General features: G+C 42.9%; 1 protein-coding gene across 3 annotated transcripts in view; it reads right to left on the bottom strand.

The window, feature by feature from the left end:
- Positions 1 to 18,326, bottom strand: part of GNAO1 (G protein subunit alpha o1) — a 165,344-nt gene that overhangs the window by 17,278 nt on the left and 129,740 nt on the right. Inside the window, exons 5-8 of one of the 3 annotated variants that reach the window (XM_033157264.1) lie at positions 16,155 to 16,283; positions 15,246 to 15,375; positions 5,023 to 5,176; positions 2,297 to 2,505 (exon numbers count right to left, since the gene is read on the bottom strand). In XM_033157264.1, coding sequence (XP_033013155.1) covers positions 2,318 to 2,505; positions 5,023 to 5,176; positions 15,246 to 15,375; positions 16,155 to 16,283 — 601 coding nt within the window. In that variant the 3' untranslated portion in view covers positions 2,297 to 2,317. Of the gene's footprint in view, positions 1 to 2,296; positions 2,506 to 5,022; positions 5,177 to 15,245; positions 15,376 to 16,154; positions 16,284 to 18,326 lie in introns of those variants that run through there. The other 2 variants (XM_033157265.1, XM_033157262.1) reach the window with 2 other exon arrangements.

The raw sequence follows: 18,326 nt of genomic DNA, 5'->3' as shown, positions 1-18,326 counted from the left end.
ATCTATGTGGGCTTCCTTATCACCTGAGTGGGGGACATTAAGAATGGGGAAGTTCAGGCCCACTTAGAATATAGTCTTGAACCTTGGCAATGCCTCTTGAATGCCTAGATAGAGGATAGAGAAGGGTGGGTGAATTTTCAGAAACTTTGCCTATTGCACAAAGGTCAAATTAACAAGTGTTGCTTCTCCTGTTTCTGCCTTTGCCCCTGCCCACCAGTGGCATGTGCCCTACCCCAGGCTGCCCAGAAGGAAACGTGGAGAAGGATCCCTACCATTGGAATCCACGCTAGAACACAGCCCACGCTGGGTGTTTCTAGGCAAGGGCTAAATTTGCAAGCAGGTTATTTAAATATCACAGGCGGGTTTTTTTGCGACAGGTTTTGTGTTTTAGCTTATCAGATTCCAAGTAGAAATGGCAAATGCAGGTTAAATGGAGGGTGGGGAGAGACTGGCATTCTGATGCAAACAATGCTGCAAAAATAAATAAATGTGCATTTCTGAGGGACACAGATCCCATAATAAGCAACTGTCATTTGCTTGTCTTCCTTGTTGCTGTGCTTGCAAAAAAGAAAAAAAAAAAAAGGTGTGGCGATGGTGGGGCAAAAACCTCTCAGAGAAATGTGTTTGCCATTATTGTCTTTTCTCACCCTGAAAATCCAAATGACCTTAGGTTATTCCAGAATTACCAAGTATATTCCCCTACACACCTATATTTGGACTTGTTCTATTAAGAGGCACTTCAGTATGACTTCTCCAGGCATTCCATTTCTGTTTAATTTTTAATTTTGGAAGCAACTAACATGCCCCCCCGGCAACCCTCAGACCTCAATCTAAGCCATACAATCCTGTCCATCCGATTTTGGAATAGAAACTTGAGTCTCAATGTATCTCCGGATTATTTAACCTTCTTAAGGAACTAGGAAAAAGGAGATAGAAACTAGGGAGGTCCCTATTGGCTTGCTTTGGAGAGTCAACATTTCATGATGCTCTAATATGTATTTTGGGCAAAACCAGGTGTGATACTGGGAGATCTGTAAATAAGGTGTGTGTGTACCTGTGTGTTTATGTGGCCAAGAAGCCTTTTCAATGAGCATTCATCAAGGTTCAGGAACTTGCTTTCAACACAGTTTGTTTCTGCAAAAGTTCAGGGGTGGACATATTGCTTTGTTTGCAATGGGTGCCATGCCTTGTGACTTCCTGCTAAAATCCTGCAAGTTTTCATACCACAAATGCTCCTAGTTCCCCTGCCCCTTACCACACTTTTTTTTTGCACTATAGTACAAGAACGAACTGCCGGGTGACAATAATGGGTTGGTAACACTCACAAAGCATCGCAGAGCAACTAATAAATCAGAATGATGTACAGACTGTCCACTATAAATCTGCCACTAATGAACTATTCAAGTGTCCATGACATGGTGCAGAAGACACTGGAGAAAACACAAAAAACACAGTTCTGGAGAGGTGCTCAATCTGAGCCGTTTTCAAAATATTTTTCCATTTATTCTGTGGAGCAAAACATATAGATATCTGATACCAATATGTTTTACCTCACAGACCAAACAGCAGCTTTAGTGTTTTCTCTTTTTTTGGAGGGGGGTGTTAATTGAAAAATTGGAACAGAACACAAAAAGAACTAGCCTCCAGTATTCCTGGCCCCATCCTGAATCAGCCCCTCCATCTTCGGAAGTCGCCACTAACACAACAACACTGGATATCCTATCCGCACATCTGCCACAGTACACTGAAGTTTGTCCCTTCAATGTCAAACACGTAAGGCTTCGGATTGCCTTCTTAAGAAATAATGATAGCAACTTGGCTCTTGAAACACATATACTGAGGGGCTTAGTGAAGCCTCCTTTGCATTAGTTTCAATATTGGCTCCTGTTGCATAAAGAGAAAGGCAGAGAAAGCCATCAAAGCATGTTTAAAAGCAGAGGAAAGGGAAAGGGGAATGAGTGCTGGATTTTCTTCTGTTTGGAGAGTCAGGAAACAGGACCATTTTGCTTTTTCTTCCTCTTCATTTCAGAAGGGGTAACAGGCTACCTCCCCGCTCCCCCTGCCCCAAATGTGTGCATGATAAAACTGTCCTGTGAATGCAAAGCTTTACAGTGACAGTGTTACTTTCACAACATCTCTCCCCCCCCCCCCGCCGCATGAATACTGAAGTGGGTACTGGGCTCCTCCATCTCAAAAACAGCTGTAGGCTTAACATTTGAGAGGGGGGAACGGAGAACAAACCGGTTGATCTGACCATGAGATTGCTTCCCCAAAGGGTGAACGGGAAGGAAGAGAAGAAAGGGAAAAGAAGAGGGCTTTAATACAGTCCACAGCCACGCAAATTATTGGCAATGATGACATCAGTTACAGCATCAAAGACAAACTGGATGTTGTTGGTATCGGTGGCACAAGTGATGTGTGAATAGATCTCTTTGCTGGACGACTTATTCTTGCTCTCGTATTGGGACTGGATGTAAGTCACGGCTTCGGTGAAAGAGCTGGGCCCTGCAACAGAGAGAGAGAGAGACGAAAGCCAGGAGCAAGGTTGTCCTGAAACGCAACGCAAAGCCCACCCAACTCAAGTTGACTCCACTTGGAGGTGGACCCAGCTCATGTGGGAATGGGGATAGAAGTTGTGCAGAACCAGAGTTTGGGTTTTTGCAACGCTCACAGCAAAACTTCTTCACACACACACCACACCCTGTGCAAATTGTGCTTTATAGTCCTCAGTTCAGTTAGTACTGATGAGCTCTGGATGATGCAATTCATGGTCACCCTCAGCATCTATACAGTGTTCAAAACACTTCGCATATGTTATCTGGAAGCCAAACAACATGTTACGTTAATTGTGTGAATGCAATGAACATGCTTCATTTTTCCAAGTTTAAATTGCAGTTACTGAAATGCCTTGTTAGGACTGGGTTTGCAATTTTGTGGGGGAAAGATAGATTTGACCTCATTAAAAATCCCCACTCCTTGCAGTTACCATTAGTGCCAGTGTAAGTTTCCATCCCAGAGATAGCAGCAGGCATGTGTGGAGGTGTGGGTGTCCGTCGGGGGGGGGGGGAGAAGGAAAAGGGATTTTTCACAGGGGTTAGGGAAGCTTCCCCCACACCCCATCCTCCTAATCCTAATCACCCACCCTTCATCCCACAACTGCAATTTAAAATTTATAAAACCCAGAGCACCTTGACTGCAGGCACACAATTAATGTAACGTGTAGATTGCCTGCTGGTAATTCTCATGAAAAGGCTGTAACGGAGGCCCATATTACACATGGGGATAGTGGCTCACTTAGAGCTGCTGAGCAAATTCAGCGAAGATGTGAGATTTGAACATGGAGCCTTGAGGCTGGTTTTCAGCAGAGTTCCCTTACACTCGCTGTCAGCATTTGAATCGATTTATTGAGAAGAACCATGCTACATTATTGAACATCCTGCCTTCCTAACATGTCCTGTCTTACTCATCTTTTCACAGAGCAACTATTAATAAGCCTCCAGGAAGCCAAGAGTTTATTGGAACACACTCTGAAAATCACTGTAATTTCACTGAGGGCAGGGATTTCCCTTTTTGCCATATAACCAGTCATGTAAGCTGATGGGATGTCATCACCATCATCATTGCTAATGTATTCATATTAATAACAACGTTATTGTTGTGGTACTACCACCATTGTCATCAAGACAATGTAATCATAGTCATAACTGATATCAAGAAGCATTATGGAGCCGACATCACATTTCTGCACATCCGCCCTTAAAACAGTGTGGATCCTGCACCCCGAGGGCCAATCTTGGCCCACCAGGAGGTTCAATTTGCCTCTAACCCTAACTCACCACTGTCATGTGGCCCTCAGAAGGCTGCTTAGAAGAGAATGTGGCCACCAGGCAGAAAAAAGTTCCCCCCTTGCAACAGGGAGAAGCAAAATAGGAGTGCTTGGACTACATGCACCAGCCTGCAGCTCTCATGTGGGGTGATTTCTTAAGCCAAGCTTCTTGGCTCACGGTTTGTGCAAACGTAGCCTGTTTCCTTATTTCCAGCCCCTCCTCATGAATTTTGCAGCAGCAAAGCAACCTTGATGTGAAAGCTTTTGTGTCTGATTACCATGAGCCACTCCCTCTTTGGTCTTCCTCATCTTCCCCACGTTGCTGTGAGCACACAACGCCTAAGAAAGCTGCCCTGCCTAATCAGAGCAAGAGCCGTTTAGTCCAGTAACAGCCAGCCAAATACTTTTGGGGACAAAAAAAACCCCAATGGCTTTCATTACTGCTTGTTACTAGAACAGTGGAACCTCGGTGTTCAAATGTAATCAGTTCCAGAAGACTTCCGAAACATTTGAAAACCGAGGAGCAATGGGCGGTTGGCAAAATCCATTGACAAAAAAGAAAAACACGCAGCAGAAGCTGTTCAACTTCCGAGGCGCGTTCAAAAACGGAAGCAATTACTTCCGGGTTTTTGGCGTTTGGCTTCTGAGACACTCAAAAGTTCCAGTTTATCTGGAATTCAGAGATATACTTCCTTTGAATGTGTAGATTCCATGGAGCCACCATGAGGAACACCCATGGCTCAACTCAGTGCTTTTTTTTTCTGGGGGGACGCAGGGGTATGAATACCCCTAAACATTTTGTGAATCAAAGTTTGGCTCCATTGAGGGGCAGTATTTCAATATGAGCAGGAAAATGAGAGTACCCCCTTTTAAAGTAAAAAAGCACTGGCTCAACTGATCCTCCAGAAATTGGTCAAATATTTTTGAGGCTAGCTAAGCTACTGCCCAAATTCCCATAATAACCTATGGGTTGTTTGGAGCACAGAGCTAACACAAGGGTGGGTACCTTGTGACCTTCCAGATGTTGATGGACTTCTGCTTCCATCAATCTCCAGCCAGCATGGTCAATGGTCAGGGATGATGGGAGCTGTGCTCCAGAAACATCTGAAGGACCACAGTCTCCTCATTATATATATATATATATATATATATATATATATATATATATATATATATATATATATATGGTTTCTCACCTGTATAATCTGGAAAGCAGATAGTCAATGCAGATTTCTTAATCTTCTCTTCAAAGATGTCCTTCTTGTTGAGGAAAAGAATGATGGAGGTATCTGTGAACCACTTGTTGTTACAGATGCTATCAAAGAGCTTCAGTGACTCGTGCATGCGGTTCTGCAACACAAAGGAGATGGAAAGTCAGGCAAGAACTTTACTACCATCTTCAACATGTAGGAAGCATCTAAATTTAATAATAAAGGGGTAGGGTAATAACACAAAAGGAAGCAGACAACAGTGGATGTAATAAATCAATGTATACATACTGGGAAATGTGTATACATACATAAAGAGATGCAATCCCTATAGATCTGAAGTACAGTTAGTAGCACTGTAGCAGTTTTTATTTTTACAGAGCTGTCGATTTTGCATAGCACAGCTTTTTTTTTTTTAACAAGATTCCAGCTCAGCTAAATTTCATCATGCACCATGCATGTATGGCAGTGGCGGTGGTGTAAACAACTCCTGCCCTTAAAAGGTCAGAGATCGAAACCGAAGTGTGGGTCATGCAGATTTTCTAGAACATTCTTTGTTAAAATGCTGATCATTTCATTGGTGTGTGTGCATGGGACATGTATTTGGTCAATACATTAACCAAGGACTGGTAAGATCCTTGAATTAATTGAGAGTTGAAAGCAGACCACAAGGCGACATCTTTTTGGCAGTGACCTTGCCGTGAGCTTTGGTCTTAGTAGCTTGTTATTTCGTTTAGTACTGACATTCTCCAGTTGGTGCTTTTTAGTGTGAGTCTTTATTTGTTTAATTTTTTGGAAGATGGTTTGATCGAAAGCAGATCACAATAAAACGAAAATAAATGAAACTGAACTGAAGGAGAAAAAGAGAGTGGTGAAGGAAGAAAGGCAGAAGATAGAATACTTAAGAACAACCAAAACACTGATCAGCAGAGAACCTTGCTGGTGTTAGGTCATGCCTTTAAGAAAAAAAAGATTAGATTTGGGTTTTGGGAAGGGTCTTTTTTTTTTTTTTGGCAAGGCCACAACAACAAATGCAAAAATAAAAGGAAGGCAGCTTTTTAGTTGAAATTCATGCAACAAATAATAATTATAATGAAGTAAAACAAAAGATGTAAAATAAAAATTGCTGCATTGGTTAAGAAGCTGCAGGGTTTGGTGTATACCGAAAGAGCTCACAGCAAAGTCAGCCTGTTATTGTCATGTTCCTCCAGCTGCTTTCAACTCTTTAATTTTTTCTCGGTTCAAGAGAAGCTTCATACCTGCCAAATTTGGAGGGTCTCTCAATATCTCATTATTTTGGCCTTTGTTTGGTTAGAAAAGATCAGACGGCCGAGGAAAAGTGGTGATGGCGTAGAGGCCTGCTGGAGTTTGGTGCGAGAGCTGTGCCGCCTCTCCCAGCCGGAAACGGAATAGCAGAGAGAAGCAGCCGCGACGGAGGTCGAAGCCAACCCAAAGAGCCAAGGGGTTATCAAAAGGCAAAGCAGGTTACAGAACAGAGAGCTTTCCTGTTTGACATCTGCAGCAGCTCCTCAAAGTGTGGCAGTTCCCCGCCGCAAACGACTGGTACAAATTATAACCGACAAAAGAAAGAGGATAGACATAAATGTGTTCCGGATAGCTAATGAAAGTGCCTTTGGAATAGCAGGAACGAAACTGCCTCCCCACCCAACCTGAAAAGATTGCATAGTATCACTTGACAGGCTATCCCCAATTTGTTTCCCTTCAGACCTGCCGGCTGGAGCTGACGAAAGTCCAAATGGTGTTGATGGCTTGGGGGTGTGTGTGTGTGCCGTCCAAAAGGGCTGTGCTGCCTGAGATGGATGGAAGTTATTGTTCGAAATGGGCAGAGAGCACCAGGTTGGGGAAGACTGGGCTAGACTGTGGTTTCTTAGTTGCAGTCACCAAGGCATCGGTTTCCAAACTGTGCTCCAGGGAGCCAGAGTTCCTTGGAAGCTTTCCAGGGGTTCCTCAATGAGAAGATGGCCAGCAATGCTGAACAAACTTCCCTGACAGACATCTTGCTTACCCATCCAATGGATAGCTTTGTGGGAGTATACAGGGCAGGATGGACTGACCAACTGACTGTCACATGTGTCCCTTCTGTCATAAGCCCATTCTGTCCTGTTTTCTCAGCAATCTGCAAAGTAGTATTTTTTTTATAAAAAAATCCATACAGAAGCTCATATTTAGAAAGTCATTTTAATATGAATTTGTGTATGTTTTTTTTTAAAAAAAGACATTCCAAAATTTGTATTTTGAAAAGCATTTTGTTATTATTTTAAGTAGAGAACTATTATCATAAAATTCAGAGAACTGCAAAATCCTAAGGATAATGACATTCAGATCTGTGTACTAGTCCAGGAAGATTAGGTAAGTTCACTTTGCAAGGCGGACCAAAGGAGATTCTTCTCCAGCCCTAGTCCTGGGTGCATTCTAGGGTTTACTCTCTGTTCAAGTGGAGCAACGGTGAGGTTCAGGAGGCTTAGCCAGTGCCCCATGTCAACTGTCTGTGCTACAACATACCCCAGAAATCCACTCCAACATCATATCTGACATGTTTCAATGTGGATTGTGGGTTCTCTGAAGGCAAGGCATTAATTTGCTCCTCTCAGGTTCTCATTTCCACACTCTCCAGTTCTCCACAATTCCACATCAGTTTGAGATTTGTTTTTTAAAGTCTTCATGAAAATTAATTACTATTTTAGTGTGAATTTCCTACTAATTCACACATTTTTGTAAATAATGTTACCTAATATGCTCATTTTTGCAAAGCAGTTTTCTTGAATATAATGCATTTTTGTGTTATTTTCACACACACACATAGACACACACACACACACACACACACACACACACACGTAGCATACTTTGTTTATAGTGTATGCATTTTGTACGCATTACTTGGTTGAAGAGCTGCAGTGCAATATTCGGAGGAGTGAGAATTTCAAGGAATGCCTGTGTTTTGGTTCACATATTGTTTCACAATGTGCAAATTCTGTAGGCCTGCCTTTAAATGAGAAATGAATCGAATTTCTCCCCCCCATCCATCATTATCGGTTGAGACTGCCTTGTTGCCACATCTATGGCCACCAGCCATGTCCTACGCTCACATCTATCTGCAGCCACAGCCAAGGATCAGTTTGAGATCCCTGAAATATACATCGCATACTTCTGCAGGGTCCAATTTGATAGACTTGCTTCCTGCTGCTTCGGCTACCTGGGTCATTGCAACTAGGGTACTGGTGTAAAGGGCTCAGGTGTCATCATTACACACCGATTATCAGCACCCACTTCCAATACCCCCAGCCTTGCTTTAACAGGTGCAAAACATTTTCTTGAGATTAAAGAATGATTCTTGTGAATCATCTGAGATGTGCTGGGTCCCCTTTGTCATTTAGATAGACAGACAGATCAGAACGAACATTAACGCTGGCACAGTGTTTTCACTGCTGTCACAAATATGACTTCCAAGTACTGTATGTGGCTTGATGTCTCTATATGTGCTCTTATATATGTGCATGACATCTGTTTATATGCATATGGATGTATTGCTGCTTGCATTCTTAATTTTTGTACTTGCATAATAACAATAAAAAGAATAACGTAAAGCTAAAACCCAGCAGCAAGACTGGATCATTGTGTCTGCATGAAAACAGAAGAATCAAACGCTGAAGGAAATATTTCAGCATCTCGCCTGCAGGGAAGGAAAGAGCAAGGACAACACACATTGAAACATACTACAGGTGGAATTCTGGGTTGTACAGCAGATGCAGCACTACAAAGGATGCCTCTTAATAGTGCTCTGTCAGGTCATTTAGTTCATAACTAGAAACTTGAGAGAATTGTGTCTTTTCCAGGGAGAAGAAGAGATGAGGAGATGTCTGATCTCTCAAACCAACATTGCATCTCCCCATGTGTGGGCTGCAGCACCAATATGTGCTCTTTGTTTCTGGCATCTACCCTGAGGATAGGTAGGGGGTGGCGTTAGCCTGTTTTCAGACACTTATACGACTTTCTAGGTGTTGGGTGTGCTGAGTAAGTCCAGGTTAATCCCCGCCCCCATCTTTATGTGAAAGTATGCTATGTGCAGCTTTGTGCAGCGCCCCTCCTTTTAAACTAGTGTGCAATCTCAGTTGTTGAATTTAGGCAAATCCAGTTGGAATCTAGTTTGCCTAAATTTTATCTGCAATCCACTGCCACCATAGTTTCCAAGAGCAAGATTTCTTGGGTTTTCTTTAGTCTTTCCCAAAGAGTGGTGTGGTTGCTTAGTTCAAGGAAATTGCCTGTCCAATAAATTTTGCTGTCAGAGGTACAGCACAAATTTTTTCCCATACCCATTCCATGAGACCAACTAGACTGGCAGTTAAATGGTCCTTTAGCACGGGTCCACCACACCTGAGGGGAGCAGAGCATGCTGTCCTGTTCTCCAACACCTCACCCCTGCTGCCAGCCTCACATAATCTGCCACCTGAGGTGCCTGCCTCAGTCTGCCTGATGGTAGGGTTGGTCCTTCCACAAAATGTTGAGCTCAGTGCTATCCCAGTGGATTCCCATCCCTTAGTGAACACACAGATTTTACACCTGACACCTGTAGCTGAATGGAGGAATTTTAAGACACTGCAAGATAGCCATTACAATTACCTGGCCCAGTCCATAAGATACCCCCTAATATATTATCCAGCAGCTCTATTCCAGGCTCTCCTGGACCAAGTTGCCCAATGGACCACATCAAAAAGCTGGAACAAGTACTAAAGTCAACAGCTAATACAAACGGGGGCCTGAAATCCTTTCATGGTAGAATTACCCCAGCGTTGTTTTGTTTGACAGGGATGGGAAAATCCACTGTTTTCTTAACTGGATGAATCCCAAGTTTATTGGTTTTCCTGTAAGCTGTACCAAGAATGTATATTCTACATAAGCAAAAATACAAGCAAGTCTCATTACAAGTGTATTAGAGATGTTGACACCCTTTGCCAGGTTTCAAAACAAGTATTGGGACACACACACACACCTTAAAATGGTTATTTCAACTGATCCTGTTAGATAGAGGAAAGAAGAGAGTTGAAGATAGTAAAGCACAATATACTTATAATATGTTGGAATTGCCACCCCTCAGAGCAGAAATATTTGTGTTGTGTTCATGATGGTATCTTTAGTGTGGACCAAATGCAGGCATCTTTAAGGTAGAGTTCATAAGTCACTGTTTGGGTCCATGCTCCTTGTTCCCCACCATTTGGCAAAATCACGAATGCCAAGTCTACAATGACATTAGAAGCACTTTCATTTTTGTTCCCGTTGGAAACCATAACATTCCTGTAACGGTAACAATACTTACTGTTGTTTTAGTTTTGCTGCCTCCAACCATATTAGAATTAGAAAAAGAATCAGAAGATGTTAAAACAGAGGTGTGAGTACAGATTATTAAATATAAGCAACTTGTACTGCAATCACACTGCCTGCATATGACGGGTAGGAGCTGAGAGAGCTCCCCCCCCACCCAGTCTTTCAAACACACCATTCAGCAAGATTGATTATAGAGTGCGCCACCCAAGTGCCCGCATCCTGTTTCGATACCGTTTGAGACACCTCCTATTTCTTTCATAAGAACATTCCTTATAGCTAAGGAAGGCCGCAAAGACACCAGCTGACAGGTAAAGAAAGAGCAACGCCATGGTCCCCCATGCAGCTTAGTTACTCGAATGCAGACTGGACAAAAGACAAACACACACAGAAACCGCTACCGGGGAAATCATTTGTAGGTCCTTGCAACGGTACAAATCCTGTTCGCAGTGAAAGTGCATGATGCAGTTCAGAGATGAAGATAAGAGGATTCTCAGAACAGATTGTTGTAAGCAGTGGAGACTGGGCCATTAGAGTGAATGGGACATGGCCCCACCGGCGTCATTCTGCCCTCAGCCAGCCTTCCTATTTGCAACCAATGGAACTGCCTGTCAACGTTCCTCCTCCTCCTCCTTAATCTTGGTTTTGCCCTGGTAGAACTCAGCAGGGAGGAGGAGAGGGTTACAGTTAGAATGCATTGGCTCTGCCTGTCATTGGTTCTGGATCCACCTAGTGCTGCCTTCCCTGCCTACTGCCATACCAATGGGCACTAGTAATGCTCAATATGTCTTGAACATGGAAAGTGAGCAGAGGGACCCAGGCTCCTTACTCTCTGTGGTAACGTGGTGGTAGCTTGATCTCTGCTCTTTAGCACTGAAGATGGCCAGAAGGTAACACTGCAGGTAGCAGCAATCCATCTGGACCTGTAAATCCCTTTAAAAGCAGAGGAGGAAGAGGAGGAATAAGAGGGGAGGCAGCATTGGAAGACACATCCTACAGTGGTAAGGTGGAAGGGTCGTGAGTGTGGTTTGCTCCAGGCCCTGCACTTCCCTAGAGGTGGCCCTGCCACAGTGCCTGGGACGGTTTATGTGGAAGATACTTCCAATCAGAAGCACTGTTCTATCCCTCCTCCTGCAGTTGTGTGTGTCTGCAAGCATAAGAACATCAGATTATCCCTGGATCTTGACCAAGGCAGCATCCTGTTCTCGCAGCGGCCAACCGGCTATCTTCACTGGAAGCCCACAAGAAAAAACAAGAGGGTAACAGCACTCTCCCACCTGCGATTCCATATGTCTATTTTCACTATCTGTATTCCATACTTATTTATAGTTCGAGTGAGCTGTAGTTCAAAGGGGATAAAAACATGCAAGGCGAATGTGGGAACAATGCCTCTTCTAAAATGCTTATGAATGTAGCAGCAACGGTGAAGTAGTGTGGAGGAAGAGCTGAATCACAGAAGGACTCCTTGCTATCTTTGCCAGCTGAGCACATGATGAGCTAACCTTTGCTGCAAGCATCACTAGGCAATTCATTCCCTCCTCTTTTCCCTGATGTATTCATTTTGAATGGCTTCAAACCATTAAAAAACAAACAAACCAGCTTACTTTTAAGAGAATAAAACCTCTGCCCTCTGATCTTCCCCAGATTCTAAAGAGGTGGCAGAACCTTGAATCCAATTCTGCTAGAAGCAAAAGAGATGTGCTGTGGTTGAAGTCAACTTGTACAACAGCAGCACTGATCACTTGTTTTTAAATCTCCCATGATCCTCTTCAGGCATTTGCTGTGAATGCAGAAAGAGTACTGTGGGCTAAACACTCAAGCCCCACATCTGTCACCCCTGTTCCCACAGGAGATTTCCCCCAATTCAGCAAGAAGGTATGAAGGAGGGCCATAGCTCAGCGGCAAAAGCTATTCCCCCTCATAGAATGCATTTCTGCATGTTATGCCCACTAATATATGATTATATATGCAGTTTATCCTAACATATACAGTCGTACCTTGGTTCTCGAACAGAATGCAGTCCAGGAGTCCATTCAACTTCCGGAACCGTTTGAAAACCAAGGTGCGGATTCCAATTGGCTGCAGGCGCGCCCTGCAGCCAACCGGAAGCTGCGGAAGCTGCACCGGATGTTCGGCTTCTGAAAATCATTCAAAAACCAAAACACTCACTTCTGGGTTTCGATTGTTCGGGACGTGATTTGTTCGGGAGCCAAGGTGTTTGAGTTCCAAGATGACTGTACATTTATGGATGAAGAACCATATTGCAAAATTTGGAATACTGCAAATTTTGAAGGACAGCTTTGTTTTGGTTTGCATATTGTTTCAGAAAGTGTGCATTTGGTACGTTTGCTTTTAAATGTCAACTGAATCAAAATTCTCCCCTATCCTTAGTTCGGACATAACACTCAAACACGGCAAGTAATATACATTTAAGGTCAAGACCACAAAGTTGCAATCACATTACATATATTTTTGATACATTCTTTGTTTAGTGTCTTCTCACTGGAGCTAAACCTCAGCTAGGGCTTCTCCTCTACCCCTGTGCTCTCCATTTACAGTATAGTTTTCCTCTTTTAAGCATTTTGAAACACTGCTGTAAAATTCTTGCAACCATCAGACAAAACAAGAGCTTTTACTGCTTCAGAGATAAGCTTTCTCTCTACCTTTTATTTTCCATTTCCTGATTTGGCACCAAAAAGACACAAGAAGACATCTCTTGCACACGGGACACAATTCCAGACAACTGCGAAGGTCTTGTGGCCATTATTTGTTACAAAAACATAGGAAAACATTTACACTGATCCACTTAAATATTCTCCTTTTGGTTATTTTGGAATGAAGGTTGAGTGGCATTTCATATGAGAGTTGTGTTTGTCTGGTTGTTACTTAAGTAGAGTTAGAAACTGTACAATAAGCATTTCAACTGTTACAGGTGGGTAGCCGTGTTGGTCTGCCATAGTCAAAACAAAATCGAAAATTCTTTCTAGTAGCACCTTAGAGACCAACTGAGTTTGTTCCTGGTATGAGCTTTCGTGTGCATGCACACTTCTTCAGATACCTCCATTCTTCAGGTATCTGAAGAAGTGTGCATGCACACGAAAGCTCATACCAGGAACAAACTCAGTTGGTCTCTAAGGTGCTACTAGAAAGAATTTTCGATTTTGTTTTCATTTCAACTGTGTGATTTTTATAGAGATGAAAGCACCAGACTTGCTTGTCCCTTGTCTGCTCCCTTTCCTAGGAAGGGGCAAGGGAACTGCAGCCTTCCAGATGCTCTTGGACTACAACTGCCATCATCCCTGAACATTGGTCCAGCATCTAGAGGACCACAACTCCCACTTTACACAATCTGATGAAACTGAATCAGTTGCAAAGTTTCTATTCTGAGCTATAAAGATTCATAAACACTTTCCCCAGAATTATTATGGGAGACTGGTTTTTGTAGTGTCCCACTCATCTTTCATTTTTGTTTAGCAAAACTGTTCGGAACATAAGAATGTTAGAAGAACCCAACTGGATCAGGCCTGACTAGTTCAGCATCCTGTTCTCACACTGGCCAACCAGATACCCCCACACAGGAGTGGGCTGTTTGTGGGCTTCCTTGTATTTTTTTGCATATTTCCCCTGTTCGTGTATGTCATCAAACATATGTTTTGAGAAACAAAAGGTCTGTGGACTATTAATAAACTTAAACTGAACAACTGCAATACAAGTCAAAAAGCCAATGGACCTGTCATTTACTTTTGGTAGGCCATAACCATAACAACAACTTGCCAACCAACAATGATTCCATTTTGTGACTCTCCTTTCAACATGGGATGGAACTGGTGTGGATCTCCAGTTGCTGTTGAACATCTGGAGGGCAACTGTTTAGGAGTTTAGGAGAAAGTCACAAATGAAGGAGAAGCAGAAATTTGAAACCGGCAGCCAAAGTATGAAATTCTAGTAATCTCATCCTTGGCATTGCTCAGGAATTCTATCAAACAAACAAACAAACAAACAGTGCAGTTTTGAAATCAGTAGTAAAAATCAGTGCTCTTTTTGAAAGGTTCAGTACACCATCTTGATTCAAAATGGTGTACAATTATATCCAAACATAGACAAAAGCCTGTTCCTCACGAGCAATCATGCAATATGATCTCTTGCCAAATGCGTAGCAAACTGACAAATGATTAACTTCTCAGCCTCCTCTTCAACCTACTGGGAACACCCATTTTGATTATGTGTCCCTAGCCCCGGCCCTGCCTTGTCATTTGTTTTTACAGTGGAAAAGTGATTGCATGAATCCACCAAAAGAACCAAAGAACAGGCATCATCAGAACTTCTAGATAGAAATGTCACTTGCTCACACTCAGCCTCCATTTCTTGGGCCTGTCCTTTTCTAACTCTCTTCTGGTTTGTTGTCACGCTATAAGCACCCTGGGTCAGGAACCTAGATCCACTCCCTCTTTTGTTTCTCAAGTTCTCTGTGAACAGAACAGTAATCAAGAATAACCACTCTTTAGGGTTCCCGAACCGCTTCTCTTCAAAGGGAGAACCTTCTGCCCCAGGGGCACTTGGCTTGGGGTAGCCAAAGAGAAAGGGAAACAGATTTTGTGGCCAAATTCTGGACCAAGTGAAAGTGTGCAAGGAACAGTTACCTGTGCTAACGCCATCCTGCGGAATGGAAGACTTAAATCCAGCTGCTGGTGGTAGAATGGGGTCTCCATAGCATTTAAGAGTCAAAGGAAGACATGTGAGTAATAAAGTATATCTGTTAGATCCTTTTGGTCTCAGAACTGAGGACGGTTTGTGAGATGACCTTGGAACAAATGCAGTAAGTAGAAAAGTAAGGCTATCTCAGGGAACTCTTCCGCCCAGAGAATACTCACCGTAGTTTCATCTTCATGGAGCACTTGGTCATACCCGCTCAGCGCGACACAGAAAATGATTGCTGTGACATCCTCAAAACAGTGGATCCATTTCTTACGTTCTGACCTCTGACCTCCAACATCAAACAGCCTGAGGAAGAAACACAATCCTTCATTATGCCCAGCATCCAAAGAATTGCATGGCTAGTCCCACAAGACCAAGCCTCATTCTCGGCTGCGCCAGAGCACAGGACTAGAATTGATGGTGGAAATTACAGGGGAGTAGTTGTTGTTTTTTAATAGATCAACCTAAGGAAATGGGAGTGGCCTCCAGAGAGTTCTAAGGGACAGGTAGAGAGGCTTGGAGGCTGCATTCAGCTCCTGGGCCTCAAGCTCCTCACCTGTGTCATTTCCCATCACATTTTCTTTTTAGATTTCTTAGCGGTTAGAAAAGTGTCAGGAGAATGATACTAGAAAGTGTGGGCTAACAACCAACTTTTGTGTGAATAAACGGCCCACCTGGACTTGCCCTTGGTCATTTTGATTTTGGAACTTTGTGTGTGTGAAGGTTTGTGAATCTCATTTGCTGTTTAAAGCTTGTTGGTTTCAGAGTTCTTTGATGCTATTGCTTGGCATGTTTCTACCTCATGTTCCACTGTCCATTCCTTTTCAATGTCTTTAGACAGGAAGCTACAAAGAACGTGTATAAATAAATAAAGTTTCATGACACTGTCATATTACACATTTATAGCATGAGCCCGCATTTGCTAATTCAGGTTGGATTTTCTTTGTCAATTTCTGCTCTGTGCTATGTTGCACGATTATGAAATGCGAGGGTTGTTGCCTGGCTTGAGCAGAAAGATTGTAATCCCACACAGCTGAAAGTTGCATAGTCACGACAATCTGTTTGCATTTTCACATCACACTAACCGGAAGTGGAGGTTTTTGAACGTGAAATGGGTTTCTACAATGCCAGTTGTTTTGACCCTGGTTCGAAGGATGTCTTGCTCTGTAGGCTGGTAATCAGCACCTCCGATTCGATCTAAGCTGTCTAGGTAGCTGTAAAGTGGAAAACATTAAGGAAAAGCATGAGGATATATAAGTTATAAGGATAAAATATGCTGTAATATTTTTCATTGATGCTTAAGGGGAGAAAATTCTCTTTGGGAAAACATACTTCTAAACGTCAGAAGTTATTTAAGCAACAAAGAACAGAATTAAACCACATATAAATATACTGTGTGTGTGAGGGGTGTGTGTGTGTGTGTTATTGTTTTTGTTTGTTGCTATATTACATCCTTTTTTGGTTTTATATTGTAAATCGTCCAGTGATCCTTGGATGAAGTGTGGTATAGAAAATGAATGAATGAAATAAGCAGTGCCATTTTTCTAGAAAAAGAGATGCCAGAACTCATTCCCTTAGAATGGCAATGGCACCCACCTGAGAAGTGCCAGAACTGAGTTTCCATGAGTTCCAGCTGAAAAAAGCCCTGCATGTTATACATTACTTATGCAGTTGTTTAGAGAGATCCAACAGACATGTACGGATCTATGCCATTTTTCCTCCACTGCCACCGCTTCCTCTATTCAAGTCAATAGAGATCTCTTGCTTCCAGGGGAAAGTGGATGTATCCCTTCCCCCAAGTCTATGATGGAGGTCTGAAGTCCGCCCTCCAACATTTCCCCATTCCAGCCTTTCCTGGGATATATATTCCCTTCTCTGCCCCGCTCCTATGATTCCTATGGTGCCGATCCCCAAGTGGTAAAAGTAAGGAAGGAAAACCTTTTTCAGTTCTAGGGCCGCATTCCTTTCTGAGGGCCACATGCCAGTGCTGGGTAGGGCCAGAGGCAAAAGTGGGTGGAGCAATGGACGTCAATTTTACCTTTGAACCGTGGGCTAGTTACTACACATGCTCACATATCCCCCATATTTTGTTCAGAGAAGTAAGAGGCATTATCAGAATTCAAGGATGCATTGCAGCCAGGCAAAAACTCTTAGGATATGAAGTAGTGCCAATGGGGGGGTTTGGTCTGGAAAGAGCTTAAAGGGCCAGATAGGGAGGCCTGGAGGGCCACATTCCTGTGGTCATCTGGAGAACAGCTGCAGCCATAATTCTGAAATTTTGCAGGCTTTGTACCCTCAGAGGGGAAAGGGTGATCATACCTGCAAATCGCATCAAAGTCTGGCAGAAAATAAAATAGATTTCTTTTCTTTTCCATTTAAAAAAATCAAACTTTAAAGCTGCCCTGCACAAAACCCCATGATTATATCTGCCTACAGATTGTACGGCTTAATCCACTGGAGGGGCTATTATGTCTGCAAATTTGATCCACTTCTGTGAGAAAGGGAAAAAAGAGCTTTGCTTTTAACAGATCTAATTTGGTCCTGAATAATAAGTTGAACTGGAAATGCAGAGTGACTCTGAAACCAATCGGGATGCTTCTGATACAAGTCCTCAGCCCATATGCACAGCCTGAATGTATTGATCTTATCTTCTTAAATGTTTTGTATTGCAACAGAGTACCATTTTATGAGTCAGTCATTAGCGGGGCGAACAAGCGGAAAGCTCTATTGCAGTTTGCTGCTGAAGGCAAAATTACATCTCTTGGGGCACAGTAGGAAAGAGAGTGGCTGAGCTATAGGGAAAACAAAGCAGGGAACCATATCAGGAAATGCCCTTCTGGACATCTTCACAAGTTAGCATTCAGCCTAGCAGAAAGATTTTCCCCTTTCCATTTTTTTTTTTTAAGGCTGCACAGAGACATTATTTAAGTGAGTTGAAAGTGGTGTGGTAGAGGCACCACTGATAAATGAACACATGCATTCCTTCTCACCAACACCATCTCTGGCCAACAAGAGTTTCTGAAGCACTTTGCCAGCTTGTGATAGCCTGGTGCCCTGTAGATGTTTTGGACTACCGTATATTCCGGCGTATAAGACGACTGGGCGTATAAGACGACCCCCAACTTTTCCAGTTAAAATATAGAGTTTGAGGTATACTCGACTGCAGATTCTCCACCCGGCGTATAAGACGACCACCGACTTTTGAGAAGATTTTCCTGGATTAAAAAGTAGTCTTATACGCCAGAATATACGGTACT

The sequence above is a fragment of the Lacerta agilis genome, chromosome 8 (genome assembly GCF_009819535.1).
Source record: "Lacerta agilis isolate rLacAgi1 chromosome 8, rLacAgi1.pri, whole genome shotgun sequence".
In the NCBI taxonomy this organism is placed as follows: domain Eukaryota; kingdom Metazoa; phylum Chordata; class Lepidosauria; order Squamata; family Lacertidae; genus Lacerta; species Lacerta agilis.
This window is presented reverse-complemented; position numbering and strand designations above follow the sequence as displayed.